This window comes from Peromyscus californicus, unplaced genomic scaffold (assembly GCF_007827085.1).
Source record: "Peromyscus californicus insignis strain IS unplaced genomic scaffold, ASM782708v3 Scaffold_20__1_contigs__length_68692818, whole genome shotgun sequence".
NCBI lineage: Eukaryota > Metazoa > Chordata > Mammalia > Rodentia > Cricetidae > Peromyscus > Peromyscus californicus.
The window spans coordinates 38,072,881-38,088,545 of record NW_026294503.1 but is presented as its reverse complement, the minus strand read 5'-3'; the positions used below and the strand labels follow the sequence as shown (position 1 = coordinate 38,088,545).

Here is a 15,665-nt window from a genome sequence, read left to right as displayed (position 1 = left end):
ACAGTCTATGCCGACAGCAGGTTGACTGCAGCTCCAGCCCCACTCCACAGGCCTGCCCCTTTTCTGCAGTGAGCATGGAGAGGCACAGGCATGTACAAAGCTTAAGCAGCATGGCTCTGCCCAACTATCATCTCCTCTTCTATCCCTCTGAGGTATCTGAGAGATCTCAGAAAGGATAGCTACGAGTGTTGGCCAACACCTGCTGTGAGCCATTCATGATGCTGAGAACCAGAAGGTTCTCTGTGCATGCTGGAGAAGTTTAGGGAAGTGACTGGTTTATCCTCAGCAGCAGACGTTCACAGGGTCAAGGTAGCTTTGCATGTTGTTCTGTGTGCTGCCGAACTAGAGGAACCCTGAGCTGCAGGGGTATGGCCACCTGTTCTTACAGATGAATAGGCCATGTTTTAGACTCCAGAGCTGACTGAAGAGTTGAAAGCAGAATGGGCCAGGTAGGAAGGTAGGCAGGGTGGATCCTGGAGGCTCTGCCTTGCCCTCTCTGCCTGCTCAGCCATGGCTCCCTTGAACACCCTGGGGAACTGTACAGCCTTGATTGGCAGCAGCATCCAGCAGTATCCTCACAACCCTTCATGATGGGTACATGTAGCAAGGTCCCTAGAACTGCAGGGCCTGTTCAGAAGCTCAGCTTTAGATGAGACACACTGCAATGGTTCTAAAGGTAGTGGAGCCCTGAGAGTCAGGAAGGAAAAGACCCTGGCTGCCCGAGGCCCAAGAAAGATGAAGCTTGGCCAGCCCCAAATCAGACAGCGCTGTGCCTGAGAATGGCTATGCCCTACCGCTACTAAAGGCCCCTTCTTTTAAATAGCGTATTAGACTTTGTGTTTCACTGTGATGCATTGAGCTCTATGAATTACCTCCTCTGTGTGCTGTAGTGTAAGACTTAGAGATGCCATTGATTGATGTGTGGCAGACAGAGTCCCCATTGGGTGACTCTGCAAAGGTATGAGAAAGAAAATAGAGATTCTCAAAAGTTTAGAGGATTGTTAATAAGTAGTTGCCATAGTTTTAAGAGAATCGTGTGTGTGTGTGTGTGCGTGCGTGCGTGCGTGTGTGTATACATACACATTTTCTATAAAGAAAAGTGAAATCATAAAGTTTGCAGGCAAATGGATGGTACTAGAAAGGATTATATTGAGTGAGGTAACCCAGACTCAGAAAGATAAGCAATGATGTTCTTTCTCATCTGTGGTTCCCAGCTCCAAATCCTCAGCTGTGACTATACAGCATGGAGTAACCACAGAGGTCAGAAAAGTGTCTGGGGACCGTGATGGGGGAGGATCTTGGATACGGGTGACATGAAGTGGGAAATGGAAGAACAAGGAGTGGGCTCCATTGGGGGAAGGGGTAAGAAGATCAACACAAAAGGAGAAGGAGGGACGATGGACATAACAGCAAGGTTATTTGATAATGCCCCAAGAAATCATATTACTTTGTATTTACTGAAAATTATACACAATACATGTAAGTATACACACATACATACATAACACACACACACACACACACATATATATATAATTATATATATAACATACATACATAGAGTTATACCATGTGAGTGGACAGTAGTCCCCACAGGACTCGTGGTTGGAACATAGGAAGTGTACAATTTCAATGACTGGTTGGATCCTAGAGTCTTCTGGAGACCTTTCTGGCCATCACTTTACCTTCTTTCATGAAATATCTGCTTAAAAAAGAATCTTACCTGTTTTCTTTTAACCGATGTCCGTGCTTGCTGAGTTTTAAGAGTTCTTTACATAGTCAGATGTGGGTCTCTTAGTCTCTGACTTGCTTTTGAAGACAGAGGTCTGAAGTTTTGCCGAGGCCCCACTTCTCTTGTTTCTGGCCTTGTGTGTGTACCTTCAATACACGCGCTGTCTCTGCTACTATTTACATTTTGTCATGGAGTCTTCCTGTTCTGGACTCTGCTGTGGCGTTGATCTGTGGGGCATGGATCTCAGTCTTGTTCTCTCAGTCTCTGCCTGGCTGGTTGGGGGTCTGTCTACTGCATAACTCAGAGGAAAACCCCAAATCTCACCTGTGGAGTCTGGGAGTCAAGCCCTGCTGTCAGCACCTTCTGAGGCTGCAGGGTGCGATCTGTGCAGGTTTATATATGGAATTAGAACCTTTCCCCAACCCTCCCTTCCCCACGTATGCATGACAGAACCTGCATGGCCCATCTGCAGGTCCAGCTCATGTCAGTAGGAAGGTGTGCTTCTTTTGAAGTTCAGCCTTCACTATGCTCTGCTGTTCATCTCCTGGGGAGGACAAGGCCAGTTAGAAGGTGCTCAGTGGGCGTGAATCTATGGTGTGGGAGGATTATGTCCTTTTCTACATAATGCTGCCCTTGCCTGTGTGCTTTATAAGAGAGTCAGATGGAAGCCCTGTGAGAAGGAAGCAGTATGCACAAGTCAGGCAAGTGAAGGGAGGGCCAAAGCACCACATATTAGGAGCAGGGATGTGGGACCAGGATCAGGTGTGATGCCAGTGTGGGAATGCCAACGCTGGCAGGGCCAGGCTGCAAGTGGCAAGAGTTGCTGTCTGGAGAGGCTGTGCAGGTCCAGAGTACACAGACTCTAGACTCAGAGAAGAGTGGACCAGATGTCTATGTGACTCTAGTGTTCTCAGGGGCTACCCTAGAGTATCTTACTGTTTCAATTAGTATCTTACTGTTTCTGTTGCTGTGAAGAGACATCATGACCACGGCAACTCTTATAAAGGAAAGCATTTAATTGAGGGGCAGCTTACAGTTTCAGAGGTTTAGTCCATTATCGTCGTGGCAAGAAGCATGGCGGCATGCAGGCTGACATGGTGCTGGAGAAGGAGCTGAGAGTCCTACATCTTGATCCCCAGGCAGCCGAAAGAGACCGTGAGCCATACTGGGCATAGCTTGAGCATAGGAGACCTCAAGCCTGCCCCCACAGTGACATACTTCCTCCAACAAGGTCACACCTCCTAATAGTGCCACTCTCTATGGGCCAAGCATTCAAACACATGAGTCTATGGGGGCCATTCCCATGCAAACCACCACACTTGCTTTCATCATTACCAGCATCATTAGACATCTCTGGAGTGAATGTCAAGGCTGGAGCACAGGACTCCACTTCTCTGCAGCCCTACTTCAGAGGTCAAGCCTCACAGTCTTTCCCAGATCAAAGGATCAAGGCCACAGCTACTCACTGCTTCCTGTTTCTGCTGTAAGTTAACCCCAGAGCCAGCCACTCCCCTCCAGCTCCAAAGGGAGAATCTGGTCCTGTTTAGGCCTTTCTGCAGCCATAGCTACAACCATGATAATGGCACTCGCTTCTCGTAGTGCTGGAAGGCCTCGGTGTGGACTCCTGCCTGCTGCTGCTCCCTGCTGCTCCCCACTGTCTGGTTCAGGACTCCATTCAGCCTGTGCTGGGACTACCTTCCTCCAGTTCTAACTCCTCCTCTCCAACCTGCCACTTATGGGACCTTGGCATACAGTCATCACTGCAGGAAACTTGCATCTGTCCCCCATGTTCCCTGTCTGTCCACCATGTTCCTCAATAGCTGTGTGGTCCTCAGGAGTCCTAGTTTCCTCCACAGTAGAGTGGGAGCATGGCAGTGCCTGCCACCCAAGGCCTCAGAGAGCTGAGTGAGAGTGCTGAATATATAGTGTTCTGCCCGATGGGCTGTCCCAAGCTCTGGGATGAGTAGTGAATGTACCAAAAGAGCTAATTGTGCCTGGTCCATAGAAAGAGCCTATGTATCTCTTCAGTAATGGAGTCTCCTCTCAGTGTGTTTTTTCATTCTAATTTTTCCCTTGCACCATACTTCTCAAAATGAATTTTGACTTTCTAGATATGTATTCAAAATTTTATTTTCTAAATCTGTATCGCCTTACTATATATCTATATCCTATAAATATATTCGGTATTTACGCTATTTGTTGATGGTAATGAGGATGCTATCTTATACACATGCTAATTAGGCAGTTTCCAATTTGTGGGTCCCTCTGAGAATCTCAAGGCTTGGGATATTTTGGTTGAAAATTGGGCCTCGGCAAGGACTCCAGATTGATCTTTGCCCAAGCCCTTTGGAGTATGTTCCCCCTTCTCTCACTCCATCACCGCCCCCCATCCCCAACCCAGGCCAGCAAATCATGTATGGGATGCAAGTCCTGCTGAAGGGAAATTAGTAGTTGCTGTGTAAAGAAGGCTGGCAAGGGGGAGGCCAGAACTTAGGGTTCCCATGATGAGGCCTTCATAAGAGACTGCAGGGGAGGAGGCTGAGACCTGGGCCAGGCATGGGGAGGAGGGAGGTGGACAGGGAACAGGCCCACAAAGGTGAGATACAGCAGGGGCAGGCACACACAGCTGGCCCCTGATCAGGCTTTGAGGTGAAGGAGAATGATCAGGTCAGGGTGAGCCATGGCTCCCAGCTGGCTGTGGAGGGCAGGGCCAGGGGCAAGTGGAAGGGAGGGGGTTCTGGAGAGAAGCAGACTAGGATGATGTTTAGATTTATTGGGAGGGGTGCCAGTGAGAACACGTGCCAGAGTATCAACAGCAGGGCACAGCTAGATCTTCCAAAAGGAGCTCTTCTAAACAGCAACAATAATAAAAGAACACATGGTCTCAATGAAGCCTGGCCATCTCCATTTTGGTATATGTGTGTCATTTAAGACTCACAGTCTTAAGTGGATATGTGACCCAGGATATTTCTCTAGGTCTCAGCAGTCCTGGCAGCAGTAACCCATGGTACCCTGTGCACATCTGGGATCAGTGCTAGGGACCAAGTGGACCTTGACTAGGTACCTGTGATGGTGTCAGGGCACAGCCAAGTGTCTCAGGAAGGCTTTGCTGTACTGGACACAGGAGCATGCCCATCTCTTCAGAGTTCTAACGACCCCCTATATAGTGCTGTTCCTGTGACCACACACAACTTAGACCTCAGTCTCCTCTTCCATTGGGTCTAATCCATGATGGTGGGGTGGTATGAGAATGGAATGATGGGATAGTGGGAACGGAGCATGTTGGGATGGAAATGGTAGCCCTGGGGCGGGGCATATGTAGCACAGGCAGTGAGCTTCTGGTAGCTGTTTCCCTGCCCAGGTCTGTCCTGTGCCTTGCTGCTGCTGTATCAATCTATCAGGAGCCGTACTTAAGCGGCAACATGCAGTAGAATTTGTGTCCTAGTACTGAAAGCTTACTGTACAAGAGCACTGATACATCCTGGCAAGCTTGGTAGATTCAGTTCCCACTCACAGGGGATTTTCATAATTTCCATGGAGCGTGGACGGTGGGAACCCTATGGTTCTTCCATTCTTTGTTCTGTTTTCATTTACCTTTGGGGTTGGTACATGGGAGGACCCATGGATATGGTATGGTGGGTTTAGCATCTATAGCTGTTCTAGGAAAAGGAAAAAAACACCTTGAGATTTTGGTTCTGTTGGTTGTTTGGCATCTTCTTTACATTTACTTATTTATTTTTCATGCCTAAGTGTGTACATTTGTATAGCTTTTGTATCCTATGCATGCATTCATTTTCGTAGACACACAAATACCATGACATGCATGCATGTGGAGTCCTGGGACAGCTTGCAGGAGTCAGTTCTATCCTTCTCCCACGTGGTCCCAAGGATTGAACTCAGATGGTCAGGCTTGGGGGCAAGTACTTTTGTCTGCTGAGCCATCCCACCAGCCTGGTTCTTTGGCTTCTGATTAACATGATGAGGGAAACACAGGTTCTTAAAGCCAGAGCTCAGAACCTTCCATGGAGCATGCTTGCCTTCTTTCTCCAGCTCCATCTTAGAGAATAAGCTACCTCATTCTCTCTAAGTCTTCTCTCTCTGGATCTTCTTGGGTCTAGTATGAGAGGATAGTATGCCATGTTTGTCCTGGTCCTATCTGGTGTGAGCTAACTCGATTCCAGCTACTCCCTTCTCTGTGTCAGCACGAGGTTCAAAAAGTAAGGTTGCCTTCTTGCCATGGAGACAGATCTAGTCCTAGCTTTAGTCTTATAGTCTCTAGACAGTATCTGTGTGTCACTGGAGTGGTGGGAGGAAGCAAGAACTTACTTGGATCCCTCCATGCACCTGGTGTCCCTCGGGCCTCCCTTGGGAGATGTTCTGAACCCCTTCTCAACTCTATCCAGGCTCAGTGAAAAGGCTAGGAGCACTCAGGCTCCCTTAGTCATATAAGGCAGAGAGAGCCTTCCAAACAGTTGGCTTTCTGTAGTCTTTCAGAAGCTGGAGGGACATCTCTGCTGAGCTGCATGTGCCCTGGTCTGGCCTCACTTAGGTAAAATGACTCGGCATAGACCAGTGACCTGTCCAAAGGCACAGTGAATTTCAAGGAGACCCAGGCATTCTCAGACTTCCCGGGAATAACAGAAAACTTGCCAAGAGTCCTGCTGACATTTTAATCTCCATACTGACATCTGCAGAATCCTTAAGCAGACTGGGGAGAGCCACAAAGCTCCGTGTAGAAACAACCGATCTGGGCAATGCAGGGAGGTTTCCTGGTGATGATGGAAGAAACAGCCGTCATGCCTGGTCTGGGCTCCACAACAGTTGTGACTGTGTGGCCAGCTGCTCCTTGGGCCGTCTTTGTCCAGTGTCTGCTTTGTGCTGGGTTCTGGGAGCACCAAGTTGAAGAAAACAGCATCGTTTGAGAGACGGGTGAATGCAGTGGGAAACAGACACCTGATATGAACTTCAGTGGAACAATGCCTGTGACTGCAGGACAGTGAGGGGCAATCCTACATAGACCCATTAGCATTTGTGTGGCATTTTATAGCACACAAAACATCTTTTATCTAGCCCATTTGATCATTAGCATAAGTTCCTGTAATAGCCATAATTTCTCATAAAAGCTCTGTTGACGTACCATACCGTCCCTCCACCCAAAGCGTACAGCATTCCGATGCATTCAGAGAGCCATGCTGCCATTGCCGCAATCCATTTCAAACCATTTTCATTACTTTAATAAAATAACAACTGGAAGAATGTTTTTGAGGCTCAGTTGCACCAAATGAGCCACGTGAGTGCTCCCGGATCCTGCAATGTGGGAGGTCCAAGGTGTGAAGACAATTGTGTGGCTGTCTCTGGTGACCCAGCTTCTCTGTGAAAGGAGCTGGAGTCCAGACTGTATGACCCCAGGTCCCCCACTTCTCCTCCATACAGCTCCCCACCCGTGAGAAGCAACCCTATGTCTGTTGTGGCGTCCCTTCATACACTTGAACTCTTGTCTAGTCCTGTCCCTTCTTCTCTTCTGCTGCACCACAAAGACTGTGGGGAGCAAGTCCATGTGCCCCGTTGCTCTGCCTTTGTTTGCTTGGTACCCTCTTGTGCTGCAAGCTAGTGGCCCTGCCCCAATGGGAAAGCTGCTTCCTTGGTACTCACGTATGTGGGGATGTGAGGTAGTGGCTTGTGCTTCTCTCGCCAGAGATGCCCCCACCTCCTTGTCCTCATACTTCCCAGGGGGCTTTGCGGGATCAGCATCAGATGCCAGCCATGGGAGACACAGAGGAGGTTTTCCCTTTAATACAGAATAGATGTATGCAAATTTTAGATAAGTGTTGACCAGTGTCTAGGGGAGTATTCTGGAGCTCTGTGCTGGCGACTTCCACATTTACTGAATGGAGCTAGCACTGAATAGTGAATCTACAAAAGTGACCCCCCTATAACGACCAAGAACAGGTCATGAGGGTTGGGTACAGACAGGCAGGGGCCTCTCAGGCCTTCAGGGTATGTGGAGTTGGCACAAGCTTAACACTGCTCAAAGTCATCCAAGTTACTCAGTGAGGACAAGACAATAACAACACAGACCACTAGCAGGACACCTTAACAATAGTACTTCTTTTTTAAAAAAATGGGAGATATATGAGAGTTTGAAAAATGGGAGTATTACGATTCTTATACCATATTTTGCAAACTTTTAAAAACTGGTTCTAGGAACCAAAACCAAGATCTTGTACTTGCTAGGCAAATGCTGGGCCAATGAGATGCACACATTTCTTTCTTTGTTTAGTGTTTGTGTGATGCTTACGTGGGTCCAGGTGCATACCCCACACACCCGTGGAGGTGAGGACCACTTTTGGAAGTCAGTTTTTTCCTTCCACCATGGGATCCATGACTCAAACTCAGGCCATTCATATTTATGTAGCAAATGCTTTAAGATGATTTTCTTAATGCTTTTACCTGGTCACCATATATACTACCACCATCACCCCCACATTTTTTTTTTAAAGATAGTCTCACTCTATAGCATGGGCTGTCCTTGAACTTGCTCTGTAGTCCAAGCTAGGCTTGAAGTCACAGTCACCCTGCTTCAGCCTTCTGAGAGCATACCCTAGCTATGTGGACTAATTTTTAATGGTGTGAGTATGTTCATAGAATTCTCTGTTAAGAGACTGGGATGACTTCCATGCACGTGTGTGGTGGATACAGTGACTCCTCTGACTCACCCAGATGTGCAGAAAAAATTTTTAATCACATTAAAAATACCAATACTTCAGAAAGAGATTATGGAACTAAAGTATAGCTTTTAGGATCTGACATTCTTAGTCTTTACTTTCCCTTTTTTTGCACTTTTCTGTTTTCCAAGATTTCATGATAGACTGCTTAGGAAAAACCCCACAAAAGTATATTTCACTTTAGAGGGTGTTCTTGCTATCTGCGTGGACTGTGTTTACCCAGTGGTGCCTCAAGCCCCTGGGCCAGCAGTCTTCCGGGTCAAGCTCTGAGCCTAGTGTCATGAATGTATTGACGACTCTGCAGCCCTTTCTGGAGCCAGCATAGGTCTTGAGACTACATCATTGGGTGTGGTGTACATCTGGAAAAGCTACAAAGGTGATCATGGTTTTGCTAACAAACATGGCCACTCAGAGTCTAACAATACCATCAACATCCACTTTTACCCGTCAGCTGGTTCAGCTGGTTCATTCTGAGTCATGTTTGGGTTGGAGCCACAGCTTAGGAGTCCTCATGAATAGCACTTAGAGCCTCCTTGCTCTCTACCTTCCTATTAACATCCACATAACATACCTTTATTGAGTGCCTGTTATACACCTGATCAGGCCAAGAGGTGACGTTTCAGACATCAGGTAACCAACTCTTGCTCCGCGGTAGGGACAGACAACAGATCAGAATATCAGCCAGAGTACAGGGACAATGGGGAAAACTGTTGACTTGTAGTGTCGGGGGAGGTTTTTAATCTGCTCCTTCATCCATCTTGCCGATTACTTACCGAGTCATTACTGTGTCCTGGACATTATTCTATACCTGGGGAGCCTGGTCACCAAGACCCAGTGCAACTCTGCCCCTATGGAGCTCAATTCTAGTAGAATTGAGATACAGTTAACTAACTCAGAGATAAATCTTTAAGCTCATGATAAATGCCCTGCCAGAAATAAATGGAATGCTGCAGGAGAGAATAACAGAGGATAGGCTGCTGTGGCTGGCGTGAGCTGGGGAGGGGCTTCCCAGCTCCTGCTTCAGGAGTGAGAAAGGCTCAGCCATGCCATGGCTTCGAACATTCTAAAGCTAAAGACTTAAGGCAGAGAGGCTCCTGCATTCTAGAAATGCACAGAAGTGAAGTAAAAGGACCCAGAAAGCAATGAGAGTGTCCTGTTGAGGAGAGGTGGCTTTTTTTTTTCAATTTTTATTTTTATTTTGCAATATAATTCAGTTCTACCTATCAGCCACGGATTCCCTTGTTCTCCCCACTCCGGCCTCCCTCACCTTCCCCCCAGCCCACCCCCGATTCCCACCTCCTCCAGGGCAAAGCCTGCCCCAGAGGACTGAGATCAACCTGGTAGACTCAGTCCAGGTAGGTCCAGTCCCCTCCTCCCAGGCCAAGCCAAACAATCCTGCATAGGCCCCAGGTTTCCAACAGCCAACTCATGCAATGAGCACAGGACCCGGTCCCACTGCCTGGATGCCTCCCAAACAGATCTAGCCAATCAACTATCTCACCCATTCAGAGGGCCTGATCCAGTTGGTGACCCCTCAGCCATTGGTTCATAGTTCATGTGTTTCCATTCGTTTGGCTATTTGTCCCTGTGCTTTATCCAACCTTGGTCTCAACAATTCTCGCTCATATAAACCCTCCTCATTCTCGCTAATTGGACTCCCAGAGATCCACCCGGGACCTAGCCATGGATCTCTGCATCCAGATCCCTCAGTAGTTGGATGGGATTTCTAGCACGACAGTTAGGGTGTTTGGCCATCCCATCACCAGAGTAGGTCAGTTCGGGCTGTCTCTCGACTATTGCCAGCAGTCTGTTGTGGGGGTATCTTTGTGGATTTCTGTGGGCCTCTCTAGCACTTTGCTTCTTCCTATTCTCATGTGGTCTTCATTTACCATGGTCTCCTATTCCTTGTTCTCCCTCTCTGTTGTTGATCCAGCTGGGATCTCCTGCTCCCCCAAACTCTCTTTCCCTCGACTGAGGAGAGGTGGCTTTGATCAGAGAGTGGAACAGAGGACCCCCAGGTCTGTGGCTGGGAAGCTACACTGGGGAGCTAGGGGTTGGGGCAACTGTGGCCAGGGTATGTGGGTCAGCTCCTGAGCCTGTGTGGCTGCACTGTGAAGTCACGTCAAGCAGAGTTTAGAGTGCAGAGCAAGCTCCCCAGGGTCCAGTCATGCCAGCATGCCCTGTGAATATCCAGAAAGGAGCTTAAGTCATGACCAAGAGCACTGTTTGAACAGCATTCGGGGTCCATTCTGCCACACCCCATTATAGAATGGAAACCCTCAGTCTGGGGCAATGCAAGACTTCTCCGAAGTCTAAATCTATGGCTGCACCTCTTTTGGAAGTGTGTGTTGAGCCAGCTCTGCAGTCAGGGCCACCTTGGGAGTCATTATTTCATTTTCGGGGAATGAATCTGTTAGGAATTACCAGCGATAATGGTTCATCCGACTGTCTCATGCTGGCATGTGCTGACTCTCCAGCAGCTCAGGGAAGAAATTGCCCTACTGATTAATTCTCCGTTGTTTTCTTTCTTCTCTCAGAATGGCTATTCAAGTGGACAAGTTCAACTTTGAAAGTGTCCCAGAATCCCCCGGAGAGAAGGGACACTTTGCAAATCTGAAGCAGCTGGAAGAAGAGAGGCAGGAGGCACGAGGTTTGGAGATCAGCAGCAAGCTGGACATCCGCTGGAGAATCTTATCCTTTTCAGTGTCCTGGGGTGCACAGATCCTGACTAGGGATTCTGACCACCCGCAGGGAGCCCACAGGTGCTTAATAAGTACTGAGTTTTAACTACAGACAGCTCTAAATGCCATAGCAGGATATGGACCACAGGGCTGGCATTTTCTCAGCCTCGTCACACTTCGGAGGCCCCACTTAATGAAGTATTGATTCTGAGTGGATAAAGGTCTTGTTGGGGCCAGTGGTAGTCCTGACTTTGGATCTCACGTTTCTTTTGAGTGCTGATATTCACGATAGTGACAGGTCCTAATGGCTGCCAATCAGTACAGGGCTTGAGCCATCCTCTGACTGACAGTGGAGAATGTGGAGACAGTTGTCTGGGAGCCAAAATGAAGTTGTACAGCTTAGCAAGTTGTAGAGAAACTTTGTAGAAGGAGTGAGAGACTTTTCTGTGAATTGTGTTGTGAAAAAGGCAAGTTGTATAAAATGCCTGCAACCACACAGGCGTGTGATCAGAGTTCAGCTGAATGGGTGGAGGGACCCTGAGTGCAACTGCGTGCCAGTCCCTGCAGAATACCCACACAGTGCGTCAGACATGTGAGTGGACTGTTAGCAGTGGGTGGAAGTTCATCAAAGGGCCAGAGGTGAGAAATGTCCCACAAGTAACACAGCAGGAAAGTGTGGCTTATTCAGAGTGTCTGCCAGGAAAATGCACTTCTAATGTGGGTTTCTTCCCCATCTTCTCCTTCGTGTGTTGACTCTGTGGCTGTGGGTATGGTCAGAGTGTGCATCTGGATGACAGCATTCCAGAAGATGTCAGCATCATGCTTTATGTGTGTGCCAGAGATTGTGCTGAATTCTAGGGACAGTGTGATGAGTGCTGTCAGACCCAGAGCCTAGTCCAGACTGTGATCTCCAGCACACAGGTAGGGAAACTGTGACATTGCGTGGTCAAGCTTTCCCTTCAGCGATGCAGTCAACAGTTGCCCCCACCCTAGGTGCCAAAACGGCCAAATGAAGTGATTTTAAAATAGTAGCAAGGTTAGTCTGAACTAAAACCAGACTCCTTCTCCAGAGCCAGTCTATAGAGTCCATCTATGGCTGAAGCAGGCAGAGGACAAGCCTGGAGCACACGCCACCACCCCTTGTTTCCCACTGCTTTCTGTTTGCTGAAAATCTCTCATCATAGAACCTTCCTCACGGGTGGGGGTCTCACATTTTAGAGGCTACCCTTCTGAGCAGGGTGGCCGAGGGTAGCTGGTACCCCACCTGGATGCCACTGAGAGTATCTGTGCTGGTCTGGCAGACACTAGACACCCAGTGCAAACCGACAGGGTCACCAGATTTCCTTGGGGTTTCACAGCCCTGGAAGAATTTTAGGCACAGAGCCTTGTCTGGGCTTGATTGATCTCAGGCAGAACAATCCACCTAAGGCTGTGCTGTGCTTTATCCCGCCCTCTGGAACTGCTGCTTCCCATAGAGAGAGGTACCTAACCTCGCCCCCTTGATGATGAGGTAGGGATGAAGCTGCTCCACTGAACAGCTCAGGCTCTTCTTCAGTCTTTCTAATTGGCTTCTCCAGAATGCTTCTCAATGGAACTCTGTCTTCTCATCTTCTGGAAAACACTAAACCTCTATAAATAAGACTCTTTTAAGACCCAGTATGCTACATTTTTTTTTGTAATAGTCAGCCATGCTTGGAGAAATAGTTTTATCTAAATGAATTCTAATACAAACAGCCCCTGTCATCAGTATAGTTGATTCCTTGATCATCATAAGTGAAATGCAGGGAATCATTTGGTATCTGCCTCCAGGGAATTCAGCTATCAGAGCTGTTTGTAATAACTTGGTTCAGGGGTCTTTCATCTTGCACAGCACAGCACAGCGTCTTGGCAGCTGGAGAGAAGCTTGGCTGGATATTCAGTCAAATCACTCCCACTGTTGGACCCTTGATGGGCAGAGGACTGAGGTTGCATGGACACAGATTGGGTTGGTAGCCCCCACCCATACAAATATGATGGCTATGTGTGCCTTAGAATTACTTGGAAAGGAATCAGGGACAATACATGGACAGTGTAGATTTCAGATTGGGCCACCTGGAGAGTAGATGGAAGGACATTCCATGTACATCATGACAAGCCTCTGTGTGTGCACATGAACTGGTGTGCGCTGTGTTTATGTGACTGGATATATGTTGAACATGTATACAGTCCTTGTACTCTTAGCACTCACTAGATACCAGATATTGATCAGATTCATTTTTATAGCTTGCTTAATTTATTTAGGTTACACACACACACATACATACACACACACACACACACACACACACACACACACACACACACACACACACACACGACTTGCCATTCCTGCAAGTGCTGTAATACCAAGTTAATGTGTAGCTGCAAAAATCCATTCAGTTCTTAGACAGAGGATATATCAGATATTGAAGTGATAAGAACAAATACTACACTTGATCTTAGCCAAGAAGTCCTAGAGGCTGGATAGAGCAGTTGATTTTTGCAATAGCTTTTAGATATAGTTTTCTCACTTGGCCACTGATGAGAAAAACGAGGCCAATGAGGTTATTTCACCTGCCCAAAGGTCACCCAGCTCATACATGGCCAGTTGGAACTTGGGCTGCCCTTAGTGCTATGCTTCCAGCTCCATCTAGGAGTCATGTCTAAGAGTCATGGCTAGGCCTCCTCTTCCGCCCTGGCCTTCCCACTCACCACACTACTCAGAGCAACTGTTGAGATGGCCACATTCCTCGGACAAACTGATAATGAGCACCTGCTTACCCTCCATCCATTTCACCATCTCCTCTCTGTAGAGCTCTAGAATGTTCCTCACAACAGGACTTTCTGTAGCGAACCAATTGCAGACCTCCTCTCTGGACCTCTCCCCGACAGCAGTCCGCTGTGGGTGTTTTCTGTCCAGTACAGTCACTGGCATTGGGAGCTCTGCCAAGATGCCAGGGTACTTAACAAGATGAGAAAAATGGCATCGATGTTTAGAAAGTTGGTGATGCAAATGAAAAAGTCAAGTAAGAGGCTCACTAATCATTTGCAGGGGTCTCTCCATGAGTATAATTTCTACCTATGACAATTCGCTAGTTTATTTGAGCTCTAATAGGGTTGGACTATATCCTTGTACTTGTAGCCCTTCACTCCAGAGCTGGTACGTGAGATGGAACTCATCTTCCTAGTCATGGTGGTCGGGAGCAAGGGAAGGACAGTGCCCACATACATGTGCTGTCCAAATAATTTGCTGCTTCCTGCCTTAGCTCTCCCTCCTCTCTGTCTGTAGCACTTTCCACCTCATCTTCCTCGTGAGTACCCACCCATCTTCTAGAGGTATGGGAACTGAGACAACCCACTGGGTCTCCCACACCCCAGAAAACCAACCCTTCCTCCTCTGGCTGTCCCCACCGAGTGACTATAGCCACCCTGCCCAATAGAAAATCCATCTTGCACCTGCTACACTGAGTTGCATTTGAATTGGAGTGTACCTCACTTCTGTGACTGGTTCACACCCGTCACCTGTGCTGGTCATGAGAAGACCAAGCAGAGGCTCTTGTCAACCACCACCATTAATCATTTATTCTTATTTATTATTTAATTGGTTGGTTGATATTTGTGCAGACTCTTCCCTTGCTTCATTTTTTTATCCCTCTAGAAGATGAATAGGTGCTAACCAGGAAGATGACGCGGAAGAGTAAGCAGCAAATTGTTGGGATGGCACATGTGCGCACATACGTGTGAAAGCATGAATGCTGAGCGAGGGGAGGGGAAAACAAGTCATGAGAGACTTGTATGTTGTTCTGGGTTACAGGGAGTCCAGTTTTTTGTCCCAAGAAGGATGGGTGGCCACAGGGGGACTCTGAGAAATAGAAGGTGGTGAGCCTTATTGCTATAGGCTGGTGCCCCAGTTCTTGGGGAGCCCTTTGGAAGGTACTGAATCTGAATGCCTGTGCATTGCTGGAGAGGACCACCTGACTCACAGGACTCACTCTTGTTCTGGAAGGTTTGCAGGGAAAGTCTAACACCCTACAGAGTGTGGAGAAAACCTCTCTCAGCGCCGGGATTGCCTGTGACAGTGAGGAGTCATGCTTCAGCACCACGGAGAGCTCTCTGCCGGGCTTGTCCCTGTCTGGAAGGATGGGACAGGTCAGGCTGCTGTCTCAGCTGTTTGCAGGCACAGGCCCTGAAAGGACCCAACTTGTGGGCAGCAGTGCCCTCACAAGTCAGACAGAAGCTTTGATTCCTGGGTTCCAGGTGTATAGTGAAGTATTCACACAATGTGTCTAGGAGTGTGTAAAGTGGTGTGCAGACCGAAGGCTCCAGGATCACCCTGCTTGGGTTCAAACTTCAACTGTCCACTTTCTTACACCAAAACCGTCCTGTTTCCACCACAGGCCTGAGAACTGGGGGCGAGGTGTGGCTGTTTTAAATCTGTGATGGAAGTACATAGCGATTCCCATTGTAATTCTAGCACTTAGAAGGCTGAAAAAGCTGAAGCTGGAGGAT

At 48.0% G+C, this 15,665-nt stretch overlaps 1 protein-coding gene and 1 pseudogene across 4 annotated transcripts in view; one reads left to right on the top strand and one right to left on the bottom strand.

Annotated features, from left to right (window-relative positions):
* Positions 1 to 15,665, top strand: part of Trappc9 (trafficking protein particle complex subunit 9) — a 479,962-nt gene that overhangs the window by 360,810 nt on the left and 103,487 nt on the right. For all 4 annotated transcript variants that reach the window (XM_052747955.1, XM_052747953.1, XM_052747954.1 and 1 more), the window contains one exon: positions 10,995 to 11,148. In XM_052747955.1, coding sequence (XP_052603915.1) covers positions 10,995 to 11,148 — 154 coding nt within the window. The remainder of the gene's footprint in view (positions 1 to 10,994; positions 11,149 to 15,665) is intronic.
* On the bottom strand, positions 13,530 to 13,640 carry LOC128117267 (uncharacterized; annotated as a pseudogene).